Source organism: Phaseolus vulgaris, chromosome 10 (genome assembly GCF_051622355.1).
Source record: "Phaseolus vulgaris cultivar YP4 chromosome 10, ASM5162235v1, whole genome shotgun sequence".
Lineage (NCBI taxonomy): Eukaryota > Viridiplantae > Streptophyta > Magnoliopsida > Fabales > Fabaceae > Phaseolus > Phaseolus vulgaris.
The window spans coordinates 6864775-6882100 of NC_143507.1; the positions used below are offsets into that span (position 1 = coordinate 6864775).

At 30.7% G+C, this 17326-nt stretch overlaps 1 protein-coding gene across 1 annotated transcript; it reads right to left on the reverse strand.

Annotated features, from left to right (window-relative positions):
* Positions 1-1548: 1548 nt before the first annotated feature.
* On the reverse strand, positions 1549-4561 carry LOC137819167 (non-specific phospholipase C4). The gene is made up of 4 exons (XM_068622937.2): positions 3854-4561; positions 2328-2737; positions 2035-2205; positions 1549-1910 (listed from the first exon to the last, which is right to left on the reverse strand). The coding sequence occupies exons 1-4, from the start codon at positions 4489-4491 to the stop codon at positions 1579-1581; spliced, it is 1551 nt and encodes a 516-aa protein (XP_068479038.2). The 5' UTR covers positions 4492-4561; the 3' UTR covers positions 1549-1578.
* Between the last annotated feature and the right edge of the window lie 12765 nt (positions 4562-17326).

Below are 17326 nucleotides of genomic sequence, written 5' to 3' on the forward strand. Positions count from 1 at the left end.
GGATTGGTGGATTCATAATGCATTTTTTTACTTTTGATGTTTTGTTGTGGTTTTTAATAATTTGTTGAAGTTTTATGGTAAGATGTTAATTTGTAGAAGAATGAATAATACCGAAGGATTTAAACAATGATTATATGATAAGGATCAATATATAAGCATACATTATGACTATTATAAATGCGGAAGAAGAAATTCACTCACAATCGTGTAAGAACTAACTTCATTACCATTAAAAATAATAATGTAAACAAAGTGTTCCTTCATCAAATTACAAAATAGAACTACAATTAAAAACATAAATAATACAAATAATCATTGTCGTCTATGTCGTCGTCTACGGACATACTTATCACACCATCCCATAATTATCTTATCACATGATTTTCATAAGTTATTATCGGTGAGTGAGTCACTAGACATCTAGATAACTTTTATTCTCTACTTCGAGTTCGCATTCATTCTCCACCTCCATATGGGGTTGACTTCTTCAACTTCATGTTGAATATGTTCTTCATCTTCGTTAACATGTCTTTTTCTACTAACAGAGGTTATGGGTCACCTTGTAAACCTCTTCCTCTAATCCTCACCATTTTTATTTGTGCACTTACATTATTAAAATTAAAACAAAACACCTCACAAAATCTGCCGAATGAATCACCTCACAAAAGAAACCACCAATAACAACCCAATGTACTGCCACTCCTTGCCATTTATTTTCTCTCTGAAAAAAGTGCACAACGATTGTAGAGAAGGAAGGAAGAAAGAATGACCGTGGTATGGTGCTTTAGGATTTTTAATAAGTGCCAAAGATACTTTTGTAATTACACATGAATGTAGGGAGTGTAGGAAGAAAAAATGTAGAGTTCAGGAAGAAACACCATTTTTTTTTTCACTTTGAGCTTCAACCTTTAAAAAAAACACTATACGATATTATAAAATAATTTTTTTTCTTATTATTTTTTGGATTAAACTTTTCTGAATATTAAAATTGACAAGGTTAATAACACGAAATTCATTATAAAAAATATATTTGTGTTATAAATTTTGAAATAGTGGATTTAGAAAAAAAAAATTATTTAGATAATTTAGGATAAATATTTTCTTTTCCAGGAGTTTGGAGGATAAGACTGATATTTAGAGAGATCTATTTAATAAGTGAGTCTCAATAATATTCGTAAACTCATTTAATAAGTTGAGGCATTTAACCATTTTAATACAAATTATGACTAATGAATAAAAATTAAAAGACAATTAAAAAAAATAAAAAAAAACTCCAAAAAGTTTGACAAGAAAGTATTAGTTGAAAGAAAAAAATAATTTATTTTAATAATTATTAAATAAAAATTAATTTTAGAAATAAAAACTAATTAATCATTATATTAATTAAATTATATATTATTTTATAAACTAAAATTTTGTTTAGTATTTAAAATAGTTTCTATTATTATTTAGTTTTCTTACAATAATCATGAATTAAGTAATTAGATAAATAACAAATATATTTGATAGTGGTCCAACCAAAGAAAATAAAGACAACATATGATACAATGACACAAACATGAAGTTGATATTCAATATTTAATGTTTACATAATAGACAAGACAAGATGTTGTGCAAGAAAGTTTTGGATTGTGGAGCTTTGTGTGGCTTTGCACAATGAACAATTTCAGATCCATCAATTTTGCTTTGCTTTGCTTTCTCACACTCATTCAAGAATGTTTGAAATGCATCTTCACAGTATTTAACTGCCTCTGAAACAGTCAAATTCTGTGTTAGTTTGGGGTATGTACTCTTATTATGATCCCCATTTAAAGTTGCTGTCATGTATATCAGTTCTTCCTGAAATTCACTCAGTTCTGCATTTTCATCACCACCAACCTCTCTTAGTTTCACAGGCTCGGGCATTTTCACTGAAATTTGTCTCAGAATTAGTCAAAAATGGAAAAGAAAAATTGCTAAAACATAATCTGTGTAACTGAAGATTCTGCATAATTTTATAAAATCATTGTAGAAAGAAAAAAAAAAATATTTGACCTGGACAATCAGTACGTGGAGTGGTTAGAGATAAGAGATTTTCAAATGTTCCAGCCCATGCATCACGCTTTGTCAAGAACTGAGGAAGATTGAATATTTTTTTCACAGTTGCTGGTATTGATGAATGTTCATACTGTGATGTTGGGAATGGCCCAGAAGGTTCATGCAACACTGTTTACAACATTCATACTCAGTTAATCACTAAAACATGTTTATTGCTAGTACTAAGGTTTCTATTTATTTCATTTGAACATATATATATATATATATATATATATATATTTTGATCATACCTGTTCCTGCTTGAATCCATGGAGAAATAAGGATGGTAGGAACCCTAACACCAAGTCTATCAAACTGAAACTTGAAAGGTGCAGGACCTGCAATGTCATCTGGGTTGGGAACTCCATCCACGGGTGTTGGAACATGATCATAGAAGCCTCCATGTTCATCATATGTAATCACGAACAATATTTCATTCCATTGAGGACTTGTTCTTAGTGCCTCATACACTTCTTTCACGAATCTCTGTCCCTCACCAACATCATGAGATGGATGATCATCATTTGCTGCCACTGATAACAACTCAAAATATCTTTGCTCAATCACCACGTAGTTTTCCAATCTCCCTTCTTCACAATGCTTCTTGAACTTTAAATCAAACAAATGAAAGTTGTCTATGTATTTCACTTTCCTCAGGTTTCTGAAATTCCTCCAAAAATTCACTTCTCAAACACTTGTATTTTCTCTTAATTTGTAAACCAACTAATACTATTATTAATACTAATACAATCCACTTATAATTAATCTTTATCATAAACCTCTCTCAGTAATTTTTTTCTATCACAAGACTGAATCTGAGAGTGAAGCCATTAATATATATAAATGCTACTTTACATTAACTTTTTCATTAATAAAGGAAAGAAACACAGGTTATGTCAATGTAAAGGGAAACATTCAGAATATATATAAAATATAAAATAATTTTGGAATCTAAATAAGGGACATGTGAATTACAGAGTGTATTTCTTTTTCTTTTTCTTCTAATATTGTGTTAGTTTATTTTATGGGATTTTGAATCCAAAGTTTTTGTTTTGCAGAGAAACACTATATAATCTTCATAAATCATTATATAATTAAGATAAACTTATTGATTTCATAATAATTATTTTGAAAATTATATCAATAATAGTTTACAATTAAATATCAGACAGAATTGTCGAACTATCTATTCCTCAATAATATGCATACACGAGTTTAACTAAAAAAAATGATATTTAAGAAGCAACAAAAATAATATTAATATTCTAAATTAAAATAAATATGAAAAAGAAAAATATTTCAAATTTAAAAATAATAATTTAAATTTTTAACTTTTCATGTATAATTAATGTAGAAAAAATTACTGTTAATAAATTACACTTATCTTAAATATAATTTTTTAAAACAATTATACAAAAAAAGGTTACCAGTAATTAAGATAATGCATAATGATTTCATAGCAAGATGAAAGTGTAAAATAACATCTCAATATAATGTAATTGAATTTTTATTTAAAAGTTAAATTTAAAACAAAATAAAAAATATTTTTTAATTATTAGTAACAACAAATCTTTGAATTTTGAATTTCAATAATAGAACCCTCAAATCAATTTTAAGTTTACATCTGATTCAATATTTTTTAGATTTAGCTAAAATAAAAGTTTTCTTTAAAATTTAATTAACTTAATATTTAAAATAAATAAAAATTAATTTATTTAAATAAAATTGAAGTAAAGTTAATTTTGGATTGAAAGTAAAGAGAGGAAAAGTGAGTAACCTATAAAAAAGAGTGGATGGTGGGTATTGGTAATATATTCCAAAACTGAACCCATTTTCGTCCAAAGAATCAAATATAGTCTTCTGTGGTAAACCTCCAATGAGTTTCTGCGTGTCCTGAGTGGTCAACCCATACGACGTCGCAGAGTGAACGTAGAGCCGGTTCGGTTGGGTCGGACCGGGAACCGAAGCAAACCACCGATCACACACCGCAAACTCCTTAACCAACTCTCTATAAACCGGTAACAGATCCGGTTTGTACCCGTTCATCACCGTCTCCGCCGTTGATCCCTTCTTTTGCTTCACCGAGTTTTGGGCGAACCCTTCCATTCTCGGCGACACTTTCTTCCTCGTCGAGGACTCGCTCCATGGCTCGCCGAAAACTTGCTCGTACACATCCTCGACCGTGTGACCCGGGTCCGGTTCAACAAAATCAGACTTGTCGGAAAAATAAACCCGGTTCGAGTTTGGCTCCGAGGTGGAAATCGGGTTTGACTCCGAACCGGTGACCCCATCGATTTCCGGGTTGAGGGACTTCATCCAACCCAACATGTGGTCAAATGAACGGTTTTCTTGAACCAAAACGACGATCGTTTTGATGGGGTAAGGCCATGCACTACCACCAGATCTTGAAGACATGTTCAATTATGAGTTTTGTTGAGGCAAAGTGATGAATTCTCAAATGGGATGTGAATAGAAGGTCATATATATATATATATATATATATATATATATATATATATATATATATATTATAATGCAGATGGATTAGCTAGCTCACACCTATGTAAGAATTAGGTGATGATTCTTTATCTTTTACTTTGAAATTTAAGTGGAAAATTGATTCTAGTTGTGGGCTCAATTTGACCTAATAATTGATAAATTTTTCATATTTGACATAATTTTTTCATATTAGTTTTTTTATTTAATTACATTCTGTGTGAAATAGTTTGTTTTAATTTATGTTTTTCCATATTTTTTTAACAATAATACATTAACAACTCATATTTTTTATAAAATCATATTACAACTTCAAATATTATTATTTTAATATTTTTCATATTATTTAATTTTAAATTTATTTTTTATTATATATATTTATTTTTAAACTCATAAGAATAAAGGTTATGAATATCATTTTTTTTATGCGTCTTAATTATGAGGTTGTGCTATATTTTTATTGGTTGATGTGATTTCTCTTTCTTTGGTTTATCTTTCTTTTTTTTTCTGATTAGACAGAGAATCTGCTTTCCTTGTTGCACCCACTAATTGAGGAAGAATCACGAGTTTAGCTATGTTAATTATTGAGACTCATAGTTTGTTTGTTTTTCTAAATACTTTAATTATGAAATTATATTTAAAGAAATTATAACAATTTTTTTTAAAACAAATTATATCGTAAGTTATTTTATATATGGAGTTTCAGAAAATAAAATATCTAGAGAGACTTGTATTAGTTTACTAAACTTTTATGAAAGAGTGAGATATACGATTAATCTCCTTTGTAAAGAAAATTTATGAGAAGTTGTGAATAAATGAAATGAAGGGCCAAAGTGGAGAAATTTGACCAAAGAAGAAATATGGGAAATAGAGATAACTCTTTGATTGGTGATATATTTAGAATTTATAATCTATCTTTTTTTTTTCTATAAATGTAATTTATTAGCTCTTCCTTATAGAAGAGTAAAATTGTAACATCCAATTGTTTGTTTATATTATCTTAAGAAAAACATTTATAATTAGAGATTTGTTTCTATCGAATTTGGAAGATATTTTAAAAAGACGAGATATTTATTTGTAAGTAGATTTTCAATTGGTTTCGACCATTCGATACTTAACTATGTAGAAACTCAAAGATGATGATAAATACATAATAATAGAGAGTTAAAATTATATAAAAGGATAAATTATATTTTCTAGAAAGAGTAGATATTTATAGATTTTTTGGGTGACGAACTTTAACTAGTAGTATGATGACCATTTATTACTTATTTATTCATGATTATATTAATAATAATAAATGATTGATTATAGGATTTATACAATCACAATATTCACGACCTTCTATAGAAATCTTATGTTAAGAAAAACTTTATAAAGATAGTGAAAAATAAAATATGGTCTTAGTTAAAGGTTTGGATAATAAATACTAAGTTTGTACCACCAATATTGTATAATAAAACGATAGTGAAAATAGGACTAATTAACGTTAAATTATTGTAGGTAATAATAAATTTATCTAAAAAAAATAGGCTATTTTTTTGTGTTATTTAATTCAATTTTCACAAATTTAATTATTTGTAAGTGGTGGTTGATTTTAAATTTTATAAAAATGAAGTGACAAATGTTGTGACCACGAATTGTTTTGGTTTTGGAAGTATTGAAAGATAAATAATGATGACGAAGGCAACTTGATTATAAAAGTGGTAATCTTATTAAATACATCGTCACTTGACATGAAGAAATTCATAAAATTAACAAAATAATATTTTATAATTAATATTAGGCTTCTTCTTCCTGCACCCCTACGTTTTTCTTCCTGCACCCCCACAATTTTGTAAATCCCAAAACTGACCTTCACCTTTTATTTAAAAAAACTAGAGTTTTTTAGGTTACCGGATTCATCAATCCGGAAGTGTGCTACGGATTCATCAATCCGAAAGTGATTTGTGTTCTTTTTCAAATAAAGGGGTGTTTCGAAAGCAACTTGTTGATTTCTGGATTGCTGAATTTGGAAGTCTAATTTTTGTTATGGATTGATGGATCTGGAAGATTACTGGATTCACCAATCTGGAAGATTACCGGATTTACCAATCCAGAATGCAAAAATAAAATGCGGATTTCCTATTCCGTAAAATTACCGAATTGCATTGTCTGGAAGAAGAAAGAGTAGTGTGGGTCTTATGTGTATTTTGGAATTTTTAAAAAATAATAGGAATATTTTTATCTTTACATTACATTGTGGGGATGCAGGAAGAAAAACGTAGGGGTGCAGAAAGAAACTGCCTTAATATTAATACTTATCAATGACCAATTTTAATTCTCATATCCAACTTCAGCAATATCATTTTCTGGACTCTGTTTTAAAGTAAACGAAATTAATGTGGTTACTTTAACTTTTATATAAAAGTAAGAGAATCCAGTATAAATCATTATTTAATTTCTTTTAACTTTAAAACTTTGTTATATCTAGTAAATCATTAAATAAAAAATAATTTTAGAGATAAAATAATTAATTATTATTTGATTAAATTAGATACTATTTTATAAATAAAAAATTATTAATATATGATGCAGTTTTTATTATTAATAATAATTTATAAAATAATTTTAAAATTGATATCTAATTATTAGTTACTTACTCATTTATATTCTAAATTATTCTAAGACTAATTTATAATCTAAAATAGTAATAGTTAAAATAGCTAATTTAGATACCAATTTATAAATTATTTTATAATTTTTTTATTAATAACAGAAAATACTTTAGATATTGGTGAAAGAATTATTGAATACTCACAAATATTGATGTTTAGTAGTAAAACTTAGAGAATCTAGTTATTGAAGAATTGATGACTAGTTATTTTTGTATGAGTACATTAGCATGTATAGATGAAAATTGATATGTATAAGTTATTAAAAAGATGCATGAGAAGTAAGGTTAATGTAGTTCAATCTCATGCTCTTACTTATTGATGTTTACTTAAGTTATACATGTTTTAGTGATTAAAATTATATATTTTATATCTCAATCAAACAAATTGAAAATAAAAATAATCACTGTGAATGTGTATATAAATTATATTACTTGAATAAATGTAATTGTAAAAACAACATAGTATAAGTGAGTCATTTCAAAGCCTCACTTATCTCCTTGCAACTAAATTGGAGTTGCATCATTAATTTAGTAGCTTTATTTTTACATCTATTTGAGTTTTTTGTTTGTTTGTTTTTGTTTTGTGTAGTTAGTTACATTTTCATTACTCACTTGTCCTTATTTATCCTTAGTTATAGAAGATCTGGATGTGGGGGTGACATGGTCACTAGTCTTAAATTTTCTTGCAGGGTTGTTTGTTTTTGAGAAAATTAGAGTGTTGATTGAGATTGAAATGTGAAATTGTAGGTTTTATGTTGATTTTGGTTTGAATAAGTTATTAATGATACTTTGTTTGAGATTGAAAGTATTGAATGGTAGTATAAAATGATTTGAATTACATTATGACTAAATTGAAGTATAAAAGTTGTATGTATATGTTTTGTAAATCGTAATGATTGGAATTGGTTTATAAATAATATATATGTTGACATAGTAGCTCATTGAGAGTACCTTTACCATTATAAGTACAGAAATATTAATTTTAATATTGTAGGTTTATGAAAATACATGTTTGAATGTAAATTTTGGTGAAATATGTTAAATAGGTCAGATTTTGGAAACTGTTTTTTGCACGTCTCGCTTAAGCGAGAATAAAGTGAAAAAAATAGGGTGATCTCAAGTCCATTTTAGTCCAAGTGAGAGAGGATCTCGCTCAAGCAAAAATGTAATGAAACCATTTTTTTGTATTGTATATTTTACACACACAAATAAGGCTTTGTTTTTTTACCATTTTTTATGTAGGATTTTATGTATGCTTGCATGCCTTATTGTTTTTAATAAATGCAATTCATAACAACTGAATGAATAAAATAAGAAAATGAGGAATTGAAAATGAATGAAACTCCTATTGAGGAGCTTTTGGTTGTTTTCTCTCCAATGGTGGTTTTTTAAGCTCCATCACCTTCTATGTTAACAACTTCTTATTATGTGATGTGTATTCTGCATGTGTATTGTGTGTGCATTGCATACTAACACCTTAACATCTTTTATGTATTTTTGTTATTTTTATATTTTTTTCATTGTATTTGTTATGAGGCAACATGTTATTAGAAGAAGAAACTAAGTTCAAAAGGGGATGAATTGAACTATCAAGATTTTTTAAACTTTTGAAGATTTAGAATTATCTTCTTGAAAAATTAATCGATAGAAGTAAATCTGACACAATTTTTTAAGAGGTTAAAATTTTAGTTACAACAAGAATAAGAAGATTACACGGTAATTTACATACTAGTTTACTTTTTTTCAAGAGTTACATCTAGTTGCTCAACTATAAGCTAAACTCACACTAAATCAAACATTTAAAATTACACAACATACAAAGTCCACCATTCTTGAACCCTTAACACTCTGTTACATAAGTGCAAGTGGAAATCAATCCAGTATAAGTAAACACCACAAAAAAATGTATACGATAGAATAATATCACCTGACACTACTAAAGATAAGACTATTTATAATGAATGTGCAAGACTTTATATGACAGTTTTACAATCGACATAAATACAAGAGTTATAGAAAGTTTACACTTTCTATGACAGTTAAAAATCTGTCATACTAAGTCCAACTTATTATGTTAGATGTATACTTGCTGTTATAGAATATGCAAAATCAATGTAAAATTTAATTTCTATACACTACATTTTATGATGGTTCTGATGGGAACCTTATAGACAATCTGACCTACTATGACAATAGTGAGAATAAATATCATAGTATCTTTAGCTTATGTACTTCCTTTATTTTTTTTAAATTGACATAGAAATATGAGTTATTATGACAATTATCACCACAACCGTCATAGTAAGCCAAACTTTTTATGATGGTTAATACAATACACGTCATAGTAAGTGGGTGTTTTTGTTTTTAATCTTTTTGTTTTACTAGTTTCTTCCATTCATACTAATATCATTCACCTACATATAAACAATGTACAATTCTCACACAAACCAATTCAATAATAATTAAATGGTATTATACAATAAACATTGTAAAAAAAAATAATTTAGGAAAAACTAACAATGTGTATGAAGTATATTAAAATTATTTTTAATTATATTTTTGGGGTTACAGGTAAGCCTGTATGATCTACAGGTGTTTTAGGGCAGTTGTGGTATATTAAAATTGTAACTCATTTAAGATGGGATATGGACTTTTTAATGTTTGTTATTGTTGAAAATAGACTTTGATGTCTCCAAATCTATGAAGATTGGTAGAAGGTTTTGTTGCTGCTTGTGTGTGTGGGTTCTAGATAGTTTGAATTTGTAATCCACTCGTAGTTAGGATCCAAAGTTGGTTTAAATCAAATCCTTTTGAAAAAGAGTGTTTTCCAAAGAAATGGAAAAAAACCTGTTGTTTTATCGTTTTAATTAGTTGTTTTACACTTAGTGTTTTTGAAACATGTTTTGACAAAACTTGAAATTGGTTGACCTTACTGTCAAACCAAATCAATCGGTTGTTTCAACATTTCAACCGATTGTTTTTTGAAATCCTTAACAAAATTTGTTAAGTTTGGCAAATCTATTTTAATTGATTCAAAACTGATTTGGTTTTTACATTAAATGCTTTTAACAACCATTTGGAGTTTAAATAATCTATTTTATGCTCCTGGTAGTTAAGATATCAGATTAAAATCTTTCAAATCAGTTTTCTCCAAGATTTTCTTCAAGCTTTGAATTTTGTTAAGAGTGGAAAATGATTGCTTTGTAACTTTTGAATTCAATCTGTATCAGGTGTGATCATTCATTTTCTCTCTTGAATACTGTAATTATGTGTAAACATGTTCTTACAGATTCACAGGGTGTTCTTTGATCTGTGGTGTAGTGTTAAGGAGGTGTGTGTTCTTGAAGGGTTCAAGATCACCTCTTTGGTGTGTGGGTTGTAATCAAGGTTATTGATTGTTTAGTGGAATACCCAGTGATTTTTGGGGACTGGATGTAGCTCTTGGATAAGAGTGAACCATAAATCTGCTATGTGATTCTTTCTATCCTTAATCTCATTTAAATTTGTTTTGGTTTGTTTTTATTAAACTGCTGATAAAAACAGTCGGTTGAATCGCATAAACAACCGATTGATTTTCTGAAAAAATAATAAAACATATTTGTTTCTTGGCTAACTGGGTTTCTTTCTCTTTGATTCTTCATTGGCTTCTTCTATACCTTCAAAATTTTGAAAAACTTTCATAAACAATTCACCCTCCTCTTGTTTAAGGCCTACAATTCTAACAGTTATTACAAGTGCATGTTTAAATAGGCGAACTCAACTACATACCCAACTCTATCTAGATGTGGTTATGAGCCTCCACCTCATTGAGAAAATTAATCTATAAACATGAAAGTTGTAAACAATATCCCCAATAATAAAAAAATAACCAATTAGATCATATCTATCATACTAAACAATTTACCTTTCCAAGAACTCAATTTGGTTTTAAAACTATTAGTAATAGATTTGGAGAATCTAATAGTAAAAAGAAGTTAACATCTATCAAAATCAATGATTTCTTTAATAACTTTGTTGAAGGAGTTAGAAATGTTGTAGTGTAAAAGTAACTTTTAGCACTATTGAACCACTGACCTAAAGTAGAGCGATACATATGAAACAATCTCATAATTCTTCTAAGACTTTTATTATTAGCTCTAGAAAGGACAAAAAAATAATCTACATATAGAGTAAAAGAGGGAAAGAGAGTACCATTAAAATTCACCATAGGAAGGATGTGCTTAGAATAAACCAAAATTGCAATCCCTTTGCTTAAAGCTTTCTCAACAATGCTAACCAAAAAAGGGAGAGGAGATCCCCTTGATGAACTTCTCTACAATATTTAAAATAGCATAATTAGAGCCAAGTGCAAAATAGTTTTAACCCAGCTGTCGAACTTATCATAAAAACCAAACTTATATATAATAAAAAGAAGAAAATCTCAATTGAGTGTCAAAAGTCTTCTTTATATCAATTTTCATAACTACATTATCTCCTTTTTGTTGAAGCTGGAGGAAGCTTCTTCCCTACCAAGGCTTGATGTGTGTTTGATGAAGAAAATGGCTTGAGTGCTTTGAAGATTGTAATAGGTTTTTTAGATTCATTTGTAATTAGGCTTGTAAGTGTGTATGATTGCCTTTTGCTGTGTAACCTATCCTAGATGCCTAACCAAGTCTAGATCAAGCACATGATATGGTTAAATGGTTTTTGAAAAGCTTTTTAAAATGGTTTTAACAGTTTTAAAACAGTACACAAATAAATCTGTTTTATGGAGAAAGAATATGTTTATTTCTTCTCTGTTAAAAGGCTTTTCTAAAATTCAGTTAGAGCACCACAGGCAAAGCTTAGACAGTTATTTCAGTTAAAGCTGAGCTGGCCTGTGTACTATATTTTAATCTGTTTCACTGAGAAAGAACAGGTTTATTCCTTGGTGAGTTGAAAGGTTTTTCACAAGCTAGTTAGGGCTCCAAAGGTACCACTCAGACAGTTATTTCTGTTAAGCTGAGTTGGCAGTTTTCACAAAATAAATCTGTTAAGTTAAAAAATGAATCTGTTGTTTTCTTAACTGCTTTTCAACTGTTTTTTGAAAAGAAGTTAGAAACTGCTTTCTATATAAAGAAAAGTCTATCTCACATGAATTAGTGCTGAGGAATTACGCTTTTGACAGAGATCAAACAATTTCCATGTGAGAAGAAGGATTGAAAGATTTTTTGAAAGGTTTTCCAAAGAGATTTTCAAGTGTGCTTGTTCTAGGAAACCTTTGAGCTTGGTGAAGGTGCTGGTGCAGTTCTGCAGCAAATTGAACTACTGGTTTTGAGTTCTTGCATCTTCTTTTCAGGTGTAATCTTTCCTTTATTCTGTTTTGTAAAGGTGTAAGTGTTAGTCACTCCTTGATAGGGTTTCTTGGAGTGCAAGGTGTGCTGAAATAGGATTTTTCAGCATTGTGTGTGTTGTTCTTGTAGTGTTCAAGAATTGCTGGTTTTGTAAGTGATTGGTACTGTTTTTAGTGAATTCCACCTTGGGGTAAGGTGAGACTGGATGTAGCTCTGTATGAGTGAACCAGTATAAAAACGTGTGTATCTTGTATTCTCATCCCTGCACTTTTTTCTGGTTTTTGCTTAAGTCTGTCAAGAACTAAATCTGTTCTTTTTAAATTGAATCTGTTAATTCTGGGTTAAGTGAAAACTGTTCTTCCTGATTTGTTGAAGTTTTCTGATCATATACAAGGTTGCTGCATGTAATGGTTTAAGTGAATTGTGAACAAACTGATCATTCATTAAAACCTAAGAAAGGATCATACTTCTTGAAATCTTGTGTTGTGTAACTTTTGATTGATTTCTAAGCATAGCTGTATCCTTCATCCTCACAATATTAAGCTGATCTGGTTCTGTTATAATTCTTTGTTGAACACAATTTTACATTGAACAAAATTCAAATTGTGCCAAGTCTGCTCTGAAGAATCAATCTGTTTCATGTAAAAACAATCTGTTCTTTTTGCCTCTGGAATACTGAAAAATTGTGTGTTCTTGTGAAAATTTTATAAGCTCAATTCACCCCTCCCCTCTTGAACTTAGACACTAATAGACCCAACAATTGGTATCAAGAGCTAGGGCTTGTATTTTGCTCAAGTGTGTGTATGATGTCTGAGTTTAAAATGCCTTTTGCTGAAGGTGCATCTATTAATAGACCTCCTATGTTTGGTGGTGTTAACTATGCTTTCTGGAAAATCAGGATGAAGATCTTTATGGAATCTATTGACATGGGAATCTGGGATGCAGTGGTCAGTGGACCTTTTATACCTATGCAGGTTGTCAAAGATGAAACAATAAAGAAGCCTTGGTCTGAATGGAGTGAAACTGAGAAGAAGAAGGCCTAATATGATTCTTTAGCCAAGAATATCATCACCTCTGCACTGAATATGGATGAGTTCTTTAGAGTCTCTCAATGTAACTCAGCAAAGGAGATGTGGGATGTACTAGAGGTGACTCATGAAGGAATTGATGATGTGAAACGGGCAAGGAAGCACTCACTAATTCAGGAGTATGAGCTGTTCAGAATGCAATCTGAAGAAAGTATTGCAGATGTGCAGAAACGATTTACACACATTGTAAATCACCTCACTGGCCTTGGTAAAGTCTTTGACAAGGAAGAGCTTAACATTAAGGTATTAAAATGTCTTGATAGGAGCTGGCAGCCTAAGGTAACAGCAATCTCAAAATCCAGAGATTTATCCAAGATGTCCACTGCTGCACTTTTTGGAAAGCTGATAGAACATGAAATTGAGCTGAAAAGATTGAAAGAACAAGAAATAGTGGAAAAGAAGGCCAAAGGAATTGCTCTGAAAACTGCCATAGAACATGATACAAGTGAGGGAAGAAGGTGATCCAGAACATGATGAGACTGTGAGTCTGCTCACCAGAAAATTCAGCAGATTTCTTAGAAAGAAAAACCGTGACAGAACTCAGCAGAGAAAGAGGTATTCCAAACAACCTATTGATTCAAATTCTTCCAATTACACGTGCTTTGGATGTGGTAAACCAGGTCATATAAAAGCTGACTGTCCAAACAATCAAAGTAAAGAAAAATTAGCAAGCAAGAGGAGTGACAAAGGGAAAGGTAGAAGAGCATATATCTCATGGGAAGAAAATGATGTATCCTCATCTAGTAATTCTTCAACTGAAAGTGAAGAAGCAAATCTTTGCTTCATGGTGAATGATGAGGGATCCAACTCTGACTCAGTAAGTAATTTCTCCACTGATTCTGAAAACTATGATCAACTGCTATTAGCCTTTAAGGAAACACATGATGAAGCAAACAGGTTGGCTATAATGTGCAACAGATTGAATAGAGTAAATAGGGTACTTGAACCAAAGGTTAAAGCTCTTGAAGAAGAACTGCACAAAGCTAAAACTGAATTAATTAGTCTTGAATTGACATGTTTACATGCATCAATTAAAACTTGTGATAATTGCAAAAAGCTGGAAAAACAGGTTGAGTATTTGTTGAAAACGCTTTCAAATTTCACTAAGGGAAGAGAAAATCTTGAAACCTTATTAGGTTCACAGAATGCTGTTTTCAATAAAAATGGTTTAGGATATAATCCTGAAATGAAAGGTAATGTGAAAAAGTTGTCCAGTTTCTTTGTTCCTTCCAAAACAGGTTTTTCCTCCTTTAGTAATTCAAAAACAATGCATACTGCAACATGTTTTTATTGTATGAAATCTGGTCATGTATCTAGAACATGTAAGGCTAGGAGATATCTTGTTCCTAAAGGATTGGCCAAATGGCTTCCTAAGGAAAGGTGTTAATCATGCTGGACCCTAGACTAAAGGGGTACCATATGTGCTAAATCTGTTTTGTTGCAGAAAAACAGCAGGAGAAACCAGTGGTATCTAGACAGTGGCTGCTCAAAGCACATGACTGGTGATGTGACTCAGTTCATAAATCTGAAACTCAAAGCTGAAGGGCATGTCACATATGGAGATAACAATAGAGGAAAAATTCTTGGAAGAGGAGATGTTGGTACTAAAGACTCAACTACTATTGAGAATGTCCTATATGTTGAAGGGCTAAAACATAGTCTTCTAAGCATTAGCCAGCTGTGTGACAAGGGATACAAGGTCAATTTCGAAGCCAATACTTGTACAATTTCAAATGAAAATTCTGGTAAGGTGCTGTTCACTGGAAAAAGGGTAAACAACATTTATCTCCTTGACATTATAAAGAGTTGTTCTGAAAATGAGTGTTTGCTATCTAAAAATGATGAGTCATGGCTGTGGCATAGGAGACTAGCTCACATTCACACAAATCACTTGAACAAGCTAAAACCTAAGGAACTTGTTTCTGGCTTACCAAACATAAAGTTTCAAAATAACAGATTGTGTGATGCCTGTGTAAAGGGAAAACAGATTAGAACTTCTTTTAAATCAAAAGATATGGTTTCCTCAAATAAAGCTTTGGATGTTTTGCATATGGATTTGTTTGGACCATCTAGGACTGCTAGCTTAGCTGGAAATTACTATGCTTTGGTGATTGTTGATGACTTTTCAAGATATACATGGACTTTGTTTCTTGCTTCTAAAAATGATGCATATAAAGCCTTTAAGGAATACATATTGGTTATGCTATAAATGGTCATGCTTATAGAGTATATAACAAAAGATTGCTTGCTGTTGAAGAATCTATACATGTTGTGTTTGATGAAACAGATTTTTCTGTGCCCAAATCTGTTATGGATGAACCTGGTATGGATGATTTAAGAACAATTATGCAACAGAATCAATCTAGTGAGCTTGATGCTACTAATCCAAATTCTGTCAAAGAATCTACTGTGAATGCAGGACTGCCTAAAGAATGGAAGACTCCAAGGGATCTCACTCTTGACAATGTAATTGGTAAAATTGAGAAAGGAGTCTCAACAAGGAATTCACTCAATAACTTCTGCAGAACAGTAGCTTTTGTGTCACAGATTGAGCCTAAAAGCCTGGAAGAAGCACTGCAAGACAGCAATTGGATAACAGCAATGCAGGAAGAGCTGAACCAGTTTGAATACAATGAAGTATGGACTTTGGTTCCAAGGAAGCATGAGATGAACATCATAGGAACCAAGTGGGTGTACAAGAACAAGATGGATGAACATGGAGCTATCACTAGAAATAAAGCAAGACTGGTTGCTAAAGGGTATAACCAAGAAGAAGGTATTGATTTTGGTGAAACCTATGCACCAGTAGCACGTCTTGAAGCTGTCAGACTTCTTCTAGCATTTTCCAGCATACAAGGTTTCAAGCTGTTTCAAATGAATGTCAAGAGTGCATTTCTAAATGGCTACATCAATGAAGAGGTGTTTGTATCTCAACCTCCAGGGTTTGAAGATCACAAGAATCCAGAACAAGTGTTCATGCTTAAAAAAGCCTTATATGGATTAAAGCAAGCACCTAGGCAATGGTATGAAAGGCTAAGTGAATTTCTGCTGTCTCAAGGATATAGTCGTGGCAATTCAGATAAAACTCTCTTTCTAAAGAAGAAAAGTGAAGATATCATACTTGTGCAAGTCTATGTAGATGATATTATCTTTGGATCCACAGATGAAGAGATGTGTGAAGACTTTGTGAAAACCATGAAAAGTGAGTTTGAGATGTCAATGTTAGGAGAAATGAATTTCTTTCTTGGTCTACAAGTTAAGCAACTCAAGGATGGGATTTTCATAAGTCAAGAAAAATACTGCAAGGAACTGCTCAAGAAGTTTGATATGAATCAATGCAAAGCAATCAACACTCCTATTTCAACAAGTTGTCAGTTGGATCAAGATTCTGCAGGAAAATCAGTGAATCAAACGAAGTATAGGGGTTTAATTGGTTCCCTATTATATCTAATTGCCAGCAGGCCTGACATTATGTTTGATGTATGTCTATGTGCTAGATATCAATCTGATCCAAAGGAATCACACTACAATGCAGCAAAGAGAATTCTGAAATATTTGCAAGGATCTAAGGATGTTGGATTGTGGTATCCTAACAAGGTATCTCTGAATTTGATTGGTTTTTCAGATTTTGATTTTGCAGGTTGCAAAGTTGATAGGAAGAGCACAAGTGGGACTTGTCACATGCTTGGATCAAGTCT

Coding starts and splice junctions, on each gene's coding strand:
- LOC137819167 (XM_068622937.2), bottom strand. CDS start 4,491: ATGTCTTCAAGATCTGGTGGTAGTGCATGGCCTTACCCCATCAAAACG. Junction 2,738..3,853: donor CCATCCACTCTTTTTTATAG/GTTACTCACTTT, acceptor GAGGAATTTCAG/AAACCTGAGGAAAGTGAAAT. Junction 1,911..2,034: donor TCCACGTACTGATTGTCCAG/GTCAAATATTTT, acceptor GACAAATTTCAG/TGAAAATGCCCGAGCCTGTG.